At 36.9% G+C, this 19,007-nt stretch overlaps 1 protein-coding gene and 1 long non-coding RNA gene across 2 annotated transcripts in view; one reads left to right on the forward strand and one right to left on the reverse strand.

The window, feature by feature from the left end:
• The window catches only part of LOC112636209, a 160,510-nt gene that overhangs the window by 130,167 nt on the left and 11,336 nt on the right, over nucleotides 1-19,007 (forward strand). Inside the window, exon 3 of the long non-coding RNA XR_003122144.1 lies at nucleotides 14,034-14,158. This is a non-coding gene — a long non-coding RNA (uncharacterized LOC112636209). The remainder of the gene's footprint in view (nucleotides 1-14,033; nucleotides 14,159-19,007) is intronic.
• ABCA12 (ATP binding cassette subfamily A member 12) overlaps nucleotides 1-19,007 on the reverse strand; it is a 209,334-nt gene that overhangs the window by 2,028 nt on the left and 188,299 nt on the right. Inside the window, exons 45-52 of the mRNA XM_025404754.1 lie at nucleotides 17,013-17,217; nucleotides 15,251-15,360; nucleotides 14,807-14,948; nucleotides 13,626-13,760; nucleotides 11,198-11,301; nucleotides 9,066-9,158; nucleotides 3,627-3,732; nucleotides 213-350 (exon numbers count right to left, since the gene is read on the reverse strand). Coding sequence (XP_025260539.1) covers nucleotides 213-350; nucleotides 3,627-3,732; nucleotides 9,066-9,158; nucleotides 11,198-11,301; nucleotides 13,626-13,760; nucleotides 14,807-14,948; nucleotides 15,251-15,360; nucleotides 17,013-17,217 — 1,033 coding nt within the window. The remainder of the gene's footprint in view (nucleotides 1-212; nucleotides 351-3,626; nucleotides 3,733-9,065; nucleotides 9,159-11,197; nucleotides 11,302-13,625; nucleotides 13,761-14,806; nucleotides 14,949-15,250; nucleotides 15,361-17,012; nucleotides 17,218-19,007) is intronic.

Here is a 19,007-nt window from a genome sequence, read left to right on the forward strand (position 1 = left end):
CTTATCAAATGGAAAAGTTAATGTCTTTCACATCTTTTTTAGAATATCCCCAAGTTAAGTTAGAAATTGATTAGGCTCTTTGCTAAGTTTTTCAGGTGCAAGATTAGATATTAATTCAATTAAAAACAAATTGAATGTCATTAAAAAGAAACAGAATGCATAATAATATTAATATGTGACGTTGCACACGTGGATCATGGTATATATCTTACCTCTTCCAGAGTGGTCTGACTCACTAAGAAATTTGTAATATTTAAAGCAGTCTTGTTGGTTTCCAGCAGATCAAAAATGTTTGCGACTCCTCCTGCTGTGACTGGTACATGATACTCTAGCATGCTGAGGTGCTGATCCTGTGGGAACCAAAGGAAAAAAAATTATTTTGCAATGTCTGGCAATATTGACATGACTAGACATAACTTTACCAAGAGTTCAGGAAAATGCTGAAGTTCATTCCACTGAAAATGATGCTACAGTATAAATAACGAGTATATTTTGAAATTAACAGCTTGCAAAGATGAGATGAAAGTTTTGTGAATGTCAAAGAGAACACAAAGTTAAAAGTTCATGAAAACTCCAAAGCATTCTATATTCATGTGAAGTTATACAGTCATTATAATCTTGCCTGGAAAAGAATCTGTGGAATGGTATTTCACATGTCACATTATGCTCAGCTCACATAAGCTTTCTCCGTGCTCAATCTTAAGAAATTTCATTTTTGTGTTAGAATTGTTCTAAAATGCTAAAAAATTAGCGGTTCCATTGATACTGGCTAAAGACAGTAGACTTCAAAAGCATTGAACCTCCTTCAAATGACAGTTCATCCTTTTCCCAAATCACCCTAAACTTCTTTTCAGTTTCTTTATTTTGGTCACCAGTATCACCATCTACTTAGTTTAATCCATTCTTTTTGCCTTGGAGTATCTTTAACAATTTGCATTTCTGGATATTTAATCAGTTACCAGGTCTTATTTATTCTTTCCTTTAAAATACCTCTCAAACTTAACCTTTCCTCTCTATTTGCACCACCAATAGGCTTAACTTGATGCTTATTACTCCACATCTTAGTTACTGCAACAACCTCTTCAGAACCCCAGAAACACTGTACACTTACTTTCTTGTACAAAGCAGCTGGGACAATCTTTGCTGATACTTGTTTCATCAGGATATTTTCTTATTCCAGAATCTACCCCTGTGACCCCAATGAATCAGATCATGACCGTGTATTTCAGACCCTTCTCCTCCCGCTTTGTGCATTGCTTAGCGTCTCCCATCGACATGTAGTTGCATTATATCTGTTCTTACAATCGGGCCATCTTGCCTACTTTTGCTCTCAGATTGTTGTTTTGGCTATTTTCCTTCTAGACATCTAGAAACCACCACAGATTTGTAGAGAATGGTCTGCTAGGGAGAAATCAGACTTTTTATTTATCACTGCATTTGCGTTGTATAGCCCTGGTCCCGTGAGGAACAGACGGGGGAGAATGTAATTTCATCATTCAGTGAAACAACACAGATTTCAACCCAGAAATCCACTAAAAGAGAAAGCATTACTACCAACACAATTTGTGCAAGAAAGATGTCCTTTTACTTTTAAATTTGATTTAAATTTAGATGATAGAAAATGAGCTTTGATAAGAATCCTGAAAGCTAGGCCCAGTGTGGTGGCTCACAGGTGTAATCCCAGTGCTTTGGGAGACCAAGGCAGAGAGATTGCTTGAGGCCAGGAGTTCAAGACCAGCCTGGGCAACATCGTGAGATTCTGTCTCTACAAAAAATACAAAACTTAGCGGGGCATGGTGGCACATGCCTATATGCTTAACTACTTGAGGCAGAGGCGGAAGGAGTCCTTGAGCCCGGGAGTTCAAGGCCGCCGTGAGCTAGGATCACGCCACTGCACTCCAGCCTGGGCAACATAGCGAGACCCTGTGTCTTATTTTTTTTTTTTTTTTTTAAGAATTAGGAAAGCTATTATTTCCTAGAGATGTTAGCCAAACTTGGGGAGGCTGAGGCAAAGGTATTTTATGAAGATAAAATAATTGTTTTTTAAATGCAGTTTATTTTCTCTAAAATCACTTCAAATTAACATCGTGTCTTATAATTTATGGACACTTTATCATTTAATTCTCACATCAGTTTTGTGAAGTAGATGTTATTATAGTAGTACTCTCTTATTTGTGGTTTTGCTTTCTATGGTTTGTTACCTGTGATCAACCAAGTCCTAAAACTATGAAATGGAAAAATATAAAAATAAACAATTTATAAGTTTTAAATTGCATGCCTTTCTGAGTAGTGTGATCTAATTTTGCACCACCCCATCTGGCATGTGAGTCATTCCTTTGTCCAGCATATTTATGTTGTGTAAGCTACCTGCCTGTTTCTATATAAGAAAAAGCATAGTGTATACCAGATTTGGTACTATCTATAGTTTTAGTCTTCCACTGGAAGTCTTGAAATGTATCACCCGTGAATAGTGGGACACTCCTGTATTCCTATTTACAAATGAGAAAAAAGAGGCCCTGAGATTAATGTCTTGCTCACATGGGCACAGTTGGGCCTCAGCCCTAGTCTTTCCAATTTCTTTTTATCATTCCACATCTGATTACCTTTCACATCTGATTTCCTTTCAAAAACAATCATTTGAAATCATCATCTTCTACAAATTGCCTGTATATCAAAGATGTAATAATAACTTTTCCTGTCAAGTACATTTATTTTAATTAAGTATGGGCTATGTTAGGTAATATGCATGTATCTATGTCTGTCCATCCCATGCCTATGCATATGTGAGATGACATCAACTGTACAATATTTCATCTAGTGTAGAACTTGAGGACTTGATTTCTACTCAGTCCTGCTCCAACTTTTGTGGGCTTATCTTTCAAATGAGGGGGACAAACCAGATAATCATTCTGGAACTCTGTAGCTTTTTGGGTTTTTTTCCTAAGAAGAAATGACCTTGGTCATATAATACCTGTCATCGCTCAGTTCCGTAATATATATAATGAGTAGATTAGCAAGGTATACAACTTGAAAATGAATACAATATGATCATAAATCCTTTGTGAGGAAGAAACAAAAGTACATGTATGTGAAAGGACTGTGTTAACTTTAAATAAATACAAAAATATATAATTAATTGAAGATGCTATTTGTTCATACTCAGTATGCTTTGGCATATCTTACGCATCTTGAACTAATCTATATATTAAGATTAATAATAAAGCTGTAGTCAACTTGGAAATCACAAATATTGCTATGACATTACCATCAAAACTAGTCAAGATCATCAGGCAAGATAATCACTTATATGGTTGGTTTTTGTTTTCTGTTTTTAGATAGAGTCTCGCTCTGTCACCCAGGCTGGAGTGCAGTGGCATGATCTTGACTCACTGCAACCTCCGCCTCCCAGTTTCAAGCAAGTCTGCTGCCTCAGCCTCCCGAGCAGCTGGGATTACAGGTGTGTGCCACCACACCCAGCTAATTTTTGTATTGTTTGTAGAGACGGGGTTTCACCTTGTTGGCCAGGCTGGTCTTGACCTCCTGACCTCAAGTGATCACCCGCCTCGGCCTCCCAAAGTGCTGGGATTACAGGCATGAGCCACTGCACCCAGCCATCAATCACTTACTTTTAAGTATGTTTTTGGAAAGTGCAGCTGCATGAACTTCGTGAGGCTCTCCATGGTCACTTTGTTATTCTTCAAGTGAACTTTGACAGTAAATCCTCGTCCAAACCTAGAAAGAAAAAGTGCAAAATATGGTATGAGTTACATTTTGCTGAAATAGCTCCTCTGGAATTCTAGATAATGAAACAGGACCCAAGCCAACCATTATAGCCCCTTTTCTTTATATAAAGACTGTCATTTTGCCATAAAAGTTCAGGACATGTTGCAAACTGGAAATAGTGCACTGCTATGATTTTTTATTTATTTCTACCTCTATATAAAATCAGAGTCTTTGGACAAAAATTGAGTTGAAAAGAAAACATAAAATCTTGGCTTTCTATGACATTCATGAATTTGCAATGGATGTCAATTTCTGCAGTTAAATACTTTCCTTTTTTTCTTCTTATAGTAATAATAATAAACACAAAAAAAGAGGAATGTGCAGGTTTGTTTCATAGGTATACATCTGCCATGGTGGTTTGCTGTACCCAATTAAGTATTTCTCCTAATACCAATTTCTCCTAATACCAATTAGGTATTTCTCCTAATGCTATCCCTCCCCTAGCCCCCCACCCCCCAACAGGCCCCGGTGTATGATGTTCCCTGCCCTGTGTCCATGTGTTCTCATTGTTCGGCTCCCACTTATGAGTGAGAACATGTGATATTTGGTTTTCTGTTCCTGTTAGTTTGCTGAGAATGATGGTTTCCAGCTTTATCCATATCCCTGTAAAGGACATGAACTCATCCTTTTTATGTGGCACATATACACCATAGTATTCCATAGTATTCCATGTTGTATATGTGCCACATTTTCTTTATCTAATCTATAATTGATGGGTATTTGGGTTGGTTCTAAGTCTCTGCTATTGTGAACAGTGCTGCAGTAAATACACATGTGCCTGTGTCTATAATAGAATGATTTATAATCCTTTGGGTATATACCCAGTAATGGGATTGCTGGGTCAAATGGTATTTCTGGTTCTACATCTTTGAGGAATCGCCACACTGTCTTCCACAATGGTTGAACTAATTTATACTCCCACCAACAGTGTAAAAGTGTTCCTGTTTCTTCACATCCTCTCCAGAATCTGTTGTTTCCTGACTTTTTAATGATCACCATTCTAACTGGCATGAGATGGTATGTCATGGTGGCTTTGATTTGCATTTCTCTAATGGCCAGTGATGATGAGCTGTTTTTCATGTTTGTTGGCGCATAAATGTCTTCTTTTAAGAAGTGTCTGTTCATCTCCTTCACCCACTTTTTGATGGGGTTTGGTTTTTTCTTGTAAATTTAAGTTCTTTGTAGATTCTGGATATTAGCCCTTTGTCAGATGGATAGATTGCAAAAATTTTCTCCCATTATATAGGTTGCCTGTTCACTCTGAGGATAGTTTCTTTTGCTGTGCAGAAGTTCTTTAGTTTAATTGGATCCCATTTGTCTGTTTTGGCTTTTGTTGCCATTGCTTTTGGTGTTTTAGTCATGAAGACTTTGCCCTTGCCTATGTCCGGAATGGTATTGCCTAGATTTTCTTCTAGGGTTTTTATGGTTTTATGTCTTATGTTTAAGTCTTTAATCCATGTCAAGTTAATTTTTGTATAAGGTGTAAGGAAGGGGTCCAATTTCAGTTTTCTGCATATGGCTAGCCAGTTTTCCCAACACCATTTATTAAATAGGGAATCTTTTCCCCATTGCTTGTTTTGGTCAGGGTTGTCAAAGATCATATGGTCGTAGATGTGTGGCATTATTGCTGAGGCCTCCGTTCTGTTCCATTGGCCTATATCTGTTTTGGTACCAGTACCATGCTGTTTTGGTTCCTGTAGTCTTGTAGTATAGTTTGAAGTCAGGTAGCGTGATGCCTCCAGTTTCATTCTTTTTGCTCAGGATTGTCTTGGCTATACGGGCTCTTTTTTTGGTTCCAGATGAAATTTAAAGTAGTTTTTTTCTAATTCTGTGAAGAAAGGCAATGGTAGCTTGATGAGGATAGCACTCAATCTATAAATTACTTCGGGCAGTATGGTCATTTTCATGATATTGATTCTTCATATCCCTGAGCATAAAATGTTTTTCCATTTGTTTGTGTCCTCTCTTATTTCATTGAGCAGTGGTTTGTAGTTCTTTTTGACGAGGTCCTTCACATCCCATGTAAGTTGGATTCCTGGGTATTTTATTCTCTTTATAGCAATTGTGAATGGGAGTTCATTCATGATTTGGTTCTCTGTTTGTCTATTATTGGTGTATAGAAGTGCTTGTGATTTTTGCACACTGGTTTTGTATCCTGAGACTTTGCTGAAGTTGCTTATCAGCTTAAGGGGATCTTGGACTGAGACAATGGGGTTTTCTAAATATACAATCATGTCACCTGCAAATAGAGACAATTTGACTTCCTCTCTTCCTATTTGAATACGCTTTATTTCTTTCTCTTGCCTGATTGCTCTGGCCAGAATTTCCAATACTATGTTGAATAGGAGTGGTGAGAGAGGGCATCCTTGTCTTGTGCTGGTTTTCAAAGGGAATGCTTTCAGATTTTGCCCACTTGGCATGATATTGGCTGTGGGTTTGTTATAAATAGCTCTCATTATTTTGAGATACATTCCATCAATACCTGGTTTATTGAGAGTTTTTAGCAAGAAGGGGTGTTGAATTTTATTGAAGGCTTATTCTGCATCTATTGAGATAATCATGTGGTTTTTGTCATTGGTTCTGTTTATGTGATGGATTACATTTATTGATTTGCATATGTTGAACCAGCCTTGCATCTCAGAGATGAAGCCCACTTGATCATGGTGGATAAGCTTTTTGATGTTATGCTGTATTCGGTTTGCCATATTTTATTGAGGATTTTTGCATTGATGTTCATCAGGGATACTGGCCTGAAATTTTCTTTTTTTGTTGTGTCTCTGCCAGGTTTTTGGTATTAGGATGATGCTGGACTTGTAAAACGATTTAGGGAGGAGTCCCTCTTTTTCTATTGATTGGAATAGTTTCAGAAGGAATGGTACCAGCTCCTCTTTGTACCTCTGGTAGAATTAAGCTGTGAAATCTGTCTGGTCCTGGGCTTTTTTTGGTTGTTAAGCTATTAATTACTACCTCAATTTCAGAACTTTTTATTGGTCTATTCAGGTATTTGACTTCTTCCTGGTTTAGTCTTGGGAGGGTGTATGTGTTCAGGAATTTATCCATCTTTTCTAGATTTTCTAGTTTATTTTTGTAGAGGTGTTTATAGTATTCTCTGATGGTAGTTTGTATTTCTGTGGGATCTCCCCACAGAAGATCCCCTTTATCATTGGTGATCTCCCCTTTATCATTTTTTATTGTGTCTGTTTGATTCTTCTCTTTTCTTCTTTATTAGTCTGGCTAGCAGTCCATTTTGGTAATCTTCAAAAAACCAGCTCCTCAATTCATTGATTTTTTTGAAAGGTTTTTCGAGTCTCTCTCTTCTTCAGTTCTGCACTGATCTTAGTTATTTCTTATATTCTGGTAGCTTTTGAACTTGTTTTCTTTTGCTTCTCTAGTTATTTTAATTGATATGTTAGGGTGTTGATTTTAGCTCTTTCCCACTTTCTCCTGTGGTCATTTAGTGCTATAAATTTCCCTCTAAACACTGCTTTAGCTGTGTCCCAGGGATTCTGGTATGTTGTATCTTTGTTCTCATTGGTTTCAAATAACTTATTTAGTTTTGCCTTAATTTCATTATTTAGCCAGTAGTCATTCAGGAGCAGGTTGTTCAGTTTCCATGTCATTGTGTGGTTTTGAGTGAGTTTCTTAAATTTGATTGCACTGTGGTCTGAGGGGCTGTTTGTTATGATTTCTGTTCTTATGCATTTGTTGAGGAGTGTTTTACTTCCAATTATGTGGTCCATTTTAGAATAATGATGTGGTGCTGAGAAGAATGTATATTCTGTTGATTTCGGGGGGAGAGTTCTATAGATGTCTATTAGGTCCACTTGGTCGAGAGCTGACTTCATGTCCTGAATATCCTTGTTAATTTTCTGTCTCATTGATCTGTCTAATATTGACAGTGGGGTGTTAAAATCTTCCACTGTGATTGTGTGGGAGTCTAAGTCTCTTTGTAGATCTCTAAGAACTTGCTTTATGAATCTAGGTGCTCCTGTATTGGGTGCATATATATTTAGGATAGTTAGCTCTTCTTGTTGCATTGATCCCTTTACTATTAGGTAAGGCCCTTCTTTGTCTCTTTTGGTCTCTGTTGGTTTACAGTCTATATTATCAGAGACTAGGATTGCAACCCCTGATTTTTTTTTTCTTTCTTTTCATTTGCTTGGTAACTATTCCTCCATCGCTTTATTTTGAGCCTATGTGTGTCTCTGAACATGTGATGGGTCTCCTGAGTATAGCACACTGATGGGTCTTGACTCTTTATCCAATTTGGCAGTCTGTTTTATTGACAGTCTTTTAATTGGGGCATTTAGCCCGTTTACATTTAAGGTTAATATTGTTATGTGTGAATTTGATCCTGTCACTATGATGCTAGCTGGTTATTTTGCCTGTCAGTTGATGCAGTTTCTTCATAGTGGCGATGGTCTTTACAATACACTTGTAAAGTTAAATGCATTCTAATTTAAAGTAAACGAGGTCTTGATAAGCAGGTCATTGGAGATTTGGTGTCATCAATAAAAATTAATGTTATTGGGGTTTTAAAAATAAATATTAAATCAATGTGCTAGCTAACTGTTTGCATCAAGAATCAAATTTATAAAGAAGTCACAACAGACTCTCTAGGAGCAACATAATGCCTCTTTCATCCTTTTTTCCTTATCTTGGTTAATACTATCTTGCAAGAAAGTCAACTTGTTATAGAGAAAAGCATAAAATATTCTGAATTTTGGAGATTAACATGGATATGTATAAATGCATATACACTCTGGTGTATATGAACTATTAAATTTGATAGTAGTATGATATTTATGCACATTTCTCCAATGTACTCTTGATTAAAAGGTTTTGAATGTGGTATGAATGTTAGGTAGCTTACTGAAAGACTGTGCAAATGGCAAATGAACATGCTAGATACAATCTATGCCTTCATTTACTTGTCAAGTTCTAATTTATTATTGGGTAAACTCTAGAACTTCCACCTGAGAGTATTTTGGTTGTGAATTATTTATTATTATTTTTTTCAGTTTTGGCCTTCTAAATTTATGCATTAACTAAAATACATTTATGAGTTAAATTTATAAGTTAACTAAAATATTTAAGGAAAAATTCATCAAATTCCCAATAAAATAATTTAAATTTAAGGTGAGTCAATGACTAGCTTCCAAAGATTATATTGTCCATTCTAGTTTTACTACTCAGGCTGCTGAGATAATCCTTGAATCTGAGTGAGCACCATTAGACTGATGACCCAACACTCTCTGTTAGACAATGCATTTGTTCTTCACCTGCTCTTTATGTGCTGCAAAGATCCAATACATTGGAACTTTCCATTCACCATAATGGCCAACCTGGTACAGAGAGCTTCACATTCTTCCATGCTAAAAGACAAAGCAGGATCATATTAGCGTTCAGGACACAGAAAACTTGGGTTGAAGTTCATGAGCATAAGCATAATTGTTTCATTATGGCACTTGGAAATACTATTTTAGTATTTTTCTTTTCTTTTCTTTTCTTTTTTTTTTTTGAGATAGGGTGTCACTCTGTTGCCCAGGCTAGAGTGCAGTGACTTGAACATGGCTCACTGTAGCCTTGACCTCCTTTACTCCAGTAATCCTCCTGTCTTAGCTTCCTGAGTAGCTGGGACGACAGACGTGCACCACCATGTCTGGCTAATATTTTAATTTTAATTTTTTTTTGTAGACATGGGGGTCTTGCCATGTTGCTCAGGCTGGGTCTTGAACTCCTGGGCTCAAGTGATCCTCCTGCCTCGGCCCCCCACAAAGTCCAGGGATTACAGGCATGAGCCACCGTACCTGGCCTAGTTTCTTGATTCTCTTTTAGTTTTTAGTTCTTTTAAAGGAGAATAAAAACCAACCTTTTAAAATATAAATTAAATGTCTTCAGATAGGGTTTATTACTGTTTCTTCTAAAACTCAAGACCTTCTCTCTCTCACCTGGAATACCCCCCAAATCAAACCTACGATTTCTTTCAAGCTTTGATTCAAGACCTACACTTCCTCAGAAATGTTTTCAAAATAACACTTTCCATTATGCCACGTACCCCATATTCTGTTGGCTTTCCTATTTTTGGATTTATAACTAGTTAGCCTGTACTTGATTATACAGTCTCTAATTTCATGGTCTATGATAATTGGAGGTGATTTTAGGTATTACCCTGTTGACCTCATTTAATTGCCAATGGAAATTAAATGATTGGCTCCACTGTGCTGGGGCAAACTATGATATAAACAAGTCTCTTGATAATAAGCAAATCTAATACTTTTTCTCCTATATGACAATTATAATGCAAACATAAACTTAATACAAATTGTAAGACAAGGCCATCCTCATAAGAGAGGCACGGATAAAATGATTTAGTGTCTCTTATACTTCGCTGATTGGAAGTGTCTGCTTCGTGGAGGAGAGGCATGTGAGCTGGTTCTGGAAGGACTGGTAAGATTAGAACTTGGAGAGATTTTGTGAAAAGACCATTTCAGGCCAGGTGTAGTGGCTTACGCCTGTAATCCCAGCATTTTGGGAGGCCAAGGTGGGTGGATCATTTGAGGTCAGGAGTTTGAGACCAGCCTGGCCAACATGCTGAAACCCTGCCTTTACTAAAAATACAAATATTAGCTGGGCGTGGTGGTGGGCGCCTGTAGTCCCAGCTACTTGAGAGGCTGAGGCAGGAGAATTGCTTGAACCCGGGAGGTGGAGGTTGCAGTGAGCAGTTGTTGTGCCACTGCACTCCAGCCTGGGTGACAGAGTGAGACCCTCTCAAAAAAAAAAAAAAAAAAAAAAAAAAAATTCAAGTTGAAAGCACAGCCAAAGAAGGGGCTTGGAGATGGGAAAGGGTATGGAGATGGGAAGAATGTAGAACCAGGAGTCATTCAGATTGACTAATAGAAGACGGTGTTGCAGGGTAAAAAGACTGAGCATTTAGATAAGGCCATAGAGTGGAGAGTCTTGCATGTTGAGCCTAAGGATTCTGAACTTTATTTGACAGGCAATAGAGAGCCACAGATGAGTTAAGAGGGCCATAAGTTATGAGAAATTCAATGTTGAAAAGATTGCTTAGACCTTAGACTCTGTCCCACCACAGGAACTATATTCTCACCATGAAACCTGCCTGACTTGCTCCTACTACTATAAACATAAAATAGTTTGATTCAACTGTGGGCATTTGTCGTCTATATATGTGTGTGTGTGTGTGTGTATATATATGTGTGTGTATATATATAACATATATATAGGTAATCCTGTATAACACATATATACATATATGTAAATATATGTACATATACATATATGTTATATATAACACATATATAAATAATTATATATGTTATACAGGATTACCTTTGCCCATCTATCATCCTAAGATTGTGTGGATTCACTTTAAAGATTTCACTCAGTTTACCTGTGAGATGTGAGGATGACGGAACATTTGTTCTGTACTTCTTCCGAAATGATCTTCCAGAGGTGCCGTTTCGACTTCGGATCCATCCCAGAGCTTGGCTCATCCTTAATAGAAAGTTACAAGAAAAATTTATCAAATTAATTTTTGATGAAGTTCTTTTCATGAATTACTGCATTTCACTTCCCTAGAACAGAAACACTTTTCGAGGTCCTGTGACTAACTCGTTTTATACTTAATAGGCTTCTTTCTGCTGCTGTCAAAAAGCTCAAAATTAATCATTTAAAATTGTCAATCTGTTTTAAAAAGTGTCTCAGTTAAGTTGACACCCTGTTACTTTACATCCGTCTCTTATGTTTCTTTGGAAAAAATTTCCACTTCCATTACTGGCAAAGTAGAGTTCTTATATTTAATTCTACCTTGCCACATATATAAGCCACATCAACAAGATTACCACCTTGGTCCTGATAGCAGAATTGTGGCTATGAGTGATAATATGCTATGTGAAGCAGAAAGAACATAATTTGATATTTCAGTAAATTTGTTTGAGGTATATTTTTAGTTTTCGGTTATTAATTGAAATTTAACACTCCTTAGGAAATAAAAACAAGATTTGTAGAAATTGCCAAGTAGAAAGATATACATTGTTTTTCAAAGTAAATGATGTTATGAAAAATCATTCAGACATAAAATTAGAATATGTAGCAGTAGATCATCTAAACACACAATAACAGATTTTGACACATTATAGGTCAAGATTAGGTAAAAATTTAAAAAATATACTTGTAACAAAAAATATGTACATATGTACATAACTAGAGGCTTGTATTTACAGCATGGTGTTAAATCTAAAGAAAGGAATGGGTTATGTGGAAGCTAATATAGTTGAGTTCGTAGAAGTAGAGAGGAGAATAATGGTTACTAGAGGCTGGAGGCATAGCAGGGAGAGGAGGATAGAGAGAGATTGGTTAATGAATACAAAATTACAGCTAGACAAGAGGAATAAGTTCTAGTGGTCTATAGCACCATAGGGTTACTATAGTTAACAACAATTTATTGTATATTTTCAAATAGTTAGAAGAAAGGATTTTGAATGTTTCCAGCACAAGGAAATGATACATATTTGAGGTGATAGATAAGCCAATTACTCTGATTTGATCATTACATATTGTATACAGGAATCAAAATATCACACTATACTCCATAAATATGTATAAAATATTATGTGTCAAAATAGTAGTTAAATAATTTTTTAAAAACTAAAGAAATGAGTGTTAATTTGGGGAAACAAAGGATACATTGTCACTGCTCCTATTTTTGAAGAAGATAGCATATTTAGTAAATGCATGTAGAAGAAAACTTGGTATCTTTCATAGTCAATATTTCATTTTGGTTCATTAATACATAATGTTTACATTAAACATTTAACATTTTAAAGTACTTTACATTTGTTATTTCACAGAGGTGCCTAAGGATTGTTTTGTTCAATTTAAGGAACATTTACACAATAGAATTCCATTATAAGCATCGATTGGCAGAGATATAATGCATTATAAGCTTCTGGTATTATAGAAAGATGGGCTGTGCATTATTCTATCTGGCAGTTTAAATGATTTGATCCACTGTATGACTTAATCCCTGGGATAATGTGGTGGCTTATAACTGTATTATGATTCCTTATAGTTAAGGCTCTTTCAGAGTTTGGAGGTCCTTGAATGAAGGGGATTTTCCAAAATAAGGGCAAGTATATTTCTCTGAAATAAACACCCTTTTACAAAGTTAGACTTGAGGTGCAAAATATTAACATTACTACTATGTGTAATTTCTATTTCCAGGTGATCAATTAAATCCTCCGTCTCTTAAGAAAAATGTAAATGTGGAATGCATTTCTTCCCCATCCTACACCACCCCCCATTCAGATGCAATAGGATGGTATGCATCACATCCTAAGCTAGATAACTCATTTTTAAGCAACAAGGAAATAAAATTTAGTACAACACATTGTCCTAAAATGTGCCTGTCCTCCATAGTAGAAGCTGGAAAATATGAGTTTACCTACTCAGTTCCTAACAGAAAAAGAGAGATGATTTCTTCAATAGGTGGGAATCAAATTCTACCATATTCCATAACTTACTTGAGCACCTTGAATTGGTTTCACTTCCCATTTCCATGCTAGTGTTTCCTCTGAAATGCACTAAGCCATTGCTTTCAGATAAAACATTTTCGAGGGCATATTGTTGTGGTAATAAATTATTTGCTGATATAAACTCCTTTATTGAGATAGTGTACATAAAGTGCTTTGTACAATAGCTAACACATAGTGAGACCTCCATAAATGTTGACTGCAATCATGATGATGAAATGTTAACACATACAATCAGATATGCTGTTCTAATTATGGAGTGGCCTTTTAAAATAATGATTCTCTTACCAGCAGTAGAATGGAAGGTTTCCCTATCAAAGCTAGTGCAGTGGATAATTTTCTTTTTGTGCCATAACTGCACGTGGAGGTAGCTCTGTCCTTGAAGGGTATCAGGTGAAGTCTCCTAAGGAGTTTATGAACAGTCTGTGGGCAATAAAAGAGGAGTTAGGTTGACCTTCCTGTGCCAAAACCCTTAAAGCACTAAATAGAAGAAAAGATGCTTATGAAAAGAAAATTTCATCATGGAGAATATATCTGGGGAAAAAAAATGAAAACACTTAAATTCAACTAGATTTTATTTTTATTTTCAAAGAATCACTTTAAGATTAATAGTTTATTTGAAGAGATTCTTTGGAGGTTCATTTTCAGATGGGATTCCCTGCCCCATCAAATGTGTGTGTGTGTTTACAATTGCAGATTGAACTTTTTGCTGCATTACCACAAGATTCTCTAGTAAGGCTTAATAGAGCTAAAACAGAATTCACAAGGCAGGGTTCTCACTGACTGTTATTGCTGCTTCCTTTTTCTTCTTACTGTGAGGGGTGAGTTGTCATAAAGGCTTTCAGTCTATTTAAAACTGACCTAGTATCAAAACGTTAGCACATTAGGAATCATGGGTTCTTGTAGTTATTTCTGTAGTTAAATAGTCCTGGCAAATAATGAAATCCTGGTTGAACTTAAACAACAGATCCTCAGGATTGCAAAAGTAGAAGAAACTGCCCTAAGGGTTAGCCATCTCATTAAAATGGCAAATAGTTGCAGTGAGATATAAAGCCATAGATTAAAAACCAAAGTGGAAACTAATCTATTTTACTTGGGCGTTTTGCCGTTAACTCTTTGTGTCAGTGTCCATCCAGACACTACAAGATGTACAGGCATCACCAGCCAATGCTCAGCCCAGAGCCTAACGCAAGTGTGATCCTCTGTTTAACAGTTCCTAAAAGGGTAACTGAACAAACACGGGCCAAAGAGCTTCTAAACCTAATTTCATAGGTGCATATATAATACACATGACCAAACTAAGAGGGACTCGCTGCCATTGCCACTGCCAGAAGGAAAATGACATAGTTTTCCAGGTGGTTTTGTGGGGAAATGGTGGGGCAGGGGGATAGTGGGGTGAGGTGGGGCAGGGGACAGAAGCAGAAACAATAATGGTTTCAAATTAAGTAGTTTTTCACACTTGTACTCACTTCTTTAATATCCTTTTCTGGAATTCCATGTACCCTGGCATAGAAATACAAATGTTCTTCCACAGTTACCAGGTCATCTAACGCATCTTCCTGAGGACAGTAGCCAACTAACGAGCTGTGAGAATCAACGTGACCCAGAGATCTGAATTGAGAGAATCAAGAACACAGATGAATTTCAAAGGATTTATCCCTCCTGGTTCCCAAATGCTGGGAAGGTAGCTGTATTTTGGTCATGGTGGTCAATGACTTTGATAAAAAGGGATAAAATAATCCCACTATCAGATTCACATTTAAAGGTTTAAACATTTCCACCCACCTTAATAGCTTTGTTCTCCCCTAAGGATCGAATACTATAACCACCAAATAACATTAAATGTTCATTTCAATTATTTTTCTCATTGAAGCACTTTGTACTCGGTAAATTGAAGCATTAGTTTTTCATACCCAGTCTTATTTCTGATCAGAATGTTTCCACTTGAAGGAATGATGTCTCCGGTCAGCATCTTGAATATAGTGGTCTTTCCTGCTCCATTCACTCCAAGAAGGCCAAAACACTGGTTTCAGGGAGAAAAAGAAGATGTAAACCTTAATCCAAACCAATGACATACTGCTTTTGTATCTCTCCCTCTTCTCCCCGGGTGAAATAAATTACCAAGATAAATAAATCACTGGAATTATTCATGGGTAGTGTAGTGCTCTTGATAAAACTTCTTCTTTTAAAACAAATGGATACTATGTATTCTTTTTCCTTTAACCATCTGAACATGTATGTATACACACACACACACACAGGACCTATTTTACATATTATGTTATATCATCCCTCTATGTGACATAATAAAATACCCCACAAATAAGATCTGCTAACCCAACAAAGTAATTATATTTATAGATTTCACATTATTCACACAAAATCACAACTTTACTGAATACGCTATTGAGGCAATAGTTTCTTTGTACTGTCAAATAAATTTGATGCGTGTAGTTTGCAGCTCTGCTTGGAAAACTAAGTGGCACAGCCATATTTGCTTTCTCTTTTCAATGCTGCTTTAATATTGCTTCTGTGAGAAGGGCAAGAATATAAATAAATAGATGCAGTCCTAGGACCTCAATTCCGAAAACGTATGTCTTTATGATGTTTTTTGAGGAGGACTGGAAATGAAAGGGTGAAGACAGCACCTTGAACAGGCTTCCTGACCAAAGTCTACCCCAGAGCAAGTAGACAGTAGTTTAGGAAGGGGCTCAGGACTTGCTGTGTGGTAGGACTTGTTGAATTCCCTCTGCCAAGCGGGAAGACTCATAGGGTAAATAATATTAACTTTGGCACCAACCTAATACCTGGACATATGTAAATTATATACACAGTCAGCTCTCCTTATCCCTGGGTTTCTAACCTTTAGATCCAACCAACTATGGATTGAAAATATTCAGTGGGGAACAAAGCATCTGTACTGAACGTGTACAGAGTTCCTATGTTCTTATTCCCTAAACAATACACTATAACTACTATTTACATAGCATTTACATTGCATTGGGTATTGTAAGTAATCTAGAGATTACTTAAAGTATACAGTGGGATGTGCATAGATTATATGCAGTACTACATTATTTTATATCAGGGACTTGAACATCTGTGGATTTCTGTGGATTTTGATATCCTTGGGGGTCCTGGAACCAATCTCCCATGGATATGGAGGGATGACTCTATATGTGTATACATATACATATATATGTGTATGTATATGTGTATCTATATGCATGTATGTATTTTTTCCCAGGGAAATATTCAGATTAACTTTTATATTTCTAGAAAAAAATTATGGAAAAATAATTAAGATTTTTTTCTTTCTTCTTTTGAGGCAGAATCACTCTGTCACCCAAGCTGGAGTTCAGTGGCACAATCTCCGCTCACTGCAGCCTCCACCTCCCAGGTTCAAGTGATTCTCGTACCTCAGCCCCCCGAGCAGCTGGAACTACAGACGTGCACCACCATGCCTAGCTAATTTTTATATTTTTAGTAGAGATGTGGTTTCACCACGTTGGCCAGGCTGATCTCAAACTCCTGACCTCAAGTGATCCGCCCACCTTGGCCTCCCAAAGTGCTAAGATTACATGAGCCACTGTGCCTGGCCAATAATTAAGATTTTAATTTGTCACACAGTATGCCAATGAAAAGGACAGTTAGAAACAAAACACAGTTTCTTACCTCTCCAGCAGGTATCCCAATGCTGATGTTGTTTACAGCTATAATCTTTTTGTGGATAAGTTGGTAGGTCTTTGTGAGACGATAAAGTTGGACCAGGTCAAATTCAGCCGCACCACTCTCAACTCTTAATCTCTCAGCCCGCACATCTTCATCCTCATCTGTTGTCTCCCTTACATGTGAAGAATTAAATTTTCTGAAGAAAAGCCTAAAAATGGACCCAGCGATTTTACATCAATGATTTTGAAATGACATTATTCGATTTTGACATGTTTTGATGGGTTTTCATGTCACTAACAGTGTACTAGTCATCATTAGACTTCTTTTACATTTGTAATGAATTGTGCTACTCAGATAACTTAAGAAATCTGTATAGACCCTCTTCACTGTATTCACCATGTTATTTGTGAAACGGCTTTTGTTCTCCATGCCTTAAATGTTTACAGATCCACTGTTAAGATTTATAATTCTAATTTCAGTAATAAGGAAGTGTTTGAAGGTTAGTTCCTAAGAGAGGGACTAAGGAACTCCAGAATCGTTAGGAAAACTCATCATCTACAAATCTAAGACCAATGATCACCTTTAAAAAAAAAATCCTTTCAGCCAGGTGCAGTGGCTCACCCCTATAATTGCAGCACTTTGAGAGGCTGAGGCAGGCGGATCACCTGAGGTCAGAAGTTCAAGACCAGCCTGGCCAACCTGTCAAAACTCTGTCTCTACTAAAAATACAAATTTTCACAGGCATGGTGGTGCACGCCTGTAGTCCCAGCTTCTTGGAAGGCTGAGGCAGGAGAATTACTTGAACACAGGAGGCAGAGGTTGCAGTGAGCCAAGATCACACTACTGCACTCTAGCCTGGGCAGCAGAGCAAGACTCCGTCTCAAAAAAAAATTTTTTTTCAATTAAATTTAAAAAGCCTCTCTATTTTTTTTTAATTTTAGAAACAGCATAAGATCTGCCCTTTTAACAAAATTTTAAGTGCAAAATACAGTATTGTTAATTATATGCACAATATTGTATAGCAGATATATCTACTTTTATAATCATCAATAATATGAATGCTATCGTTATTCTGTACTTGTTTTACTATTAATGTCTCACCTAGGATTTAGCCAGTATTTTAAGGTTATCAGCCCTCCAAACTCATTAAGTCCCAAACCCACCTTGATATCTTGGCTAACAAATACCAAAAAAAATAAAAAATAAATAAAAAAGTTAAAGAAATCAATCCAGGTTTTCTTCCCAATGTCCCAGTTTCTTCTAAAGAGATCCCCAAAGACCCCAACCGTAATGTTTCTTCTAATCTTCCTTATTCCAAAATCATGTAGTCAGTCTCCAAATACTGGAAAGGCCTTTTTTGTTGTTGTTGTTGTTGTTGTTGTTTTTTGAGACGGAGTCTTGCTCTGCCGCCTAGGCTGGAGTGCAGTGGCACCATCTCGGCTCACTGCAACCTCCGCCTCCTGGGTTCAAGCGATTCTCGTGCCTGAACCTCCCCAGTAGCTAGGATTACAGGCACGCACCATCACATCCAGCTAGTTCTTGTATTTTTAGTATAGATGGGGTTTCACCATGTTCGTCAGGCTGGTCTCGAACTCCTGACCTCAGGTGATCTGCCCACCTTGGCCTCCCAAAGTGCTGGGATTACAGGCATGAGCCACCGAGCCTTATAACACCCTATCATGGATTATTTTCTGCCTAGTCCTATAGGCTTTTATCCTTCTCAGCTAGATTTCTCCAGGAGCTAAAACTGCTCCCGGGTCTCTAACTCTTCCATTCCAGTCTGCACTGCATCTACAAAATTACATTTCGTCAAGCACAACTTCATCATGTTTTTCTCGTTCAAAAACTCTTAATGAATGTCCATTTGTTTGCTGAATAAAGCCCAAACCATATCTCTTTATCAAGCATTTAAGAGATTCCATAATCTCCCAATTGCATGTTAAACTGTAACTCCTACTTTTACCTTACATTTCTTCTATGTTCTAATTAAATTATAAT

This window comes from Theropithecus gelada, chromosome 12 (genome assembly GCF_003255815.1).
Source record: "Theropithecus gelada isolate Dixy chromosome 12, Tgel_1.0, whole genome shotgun sequence".
NCBI classification, from domain to species: Eukaryota; Metazoa; Chordata; class Mammalia; order Primates; family Cercopithecidae; genus Theropithecus; species Theropithecus gelada.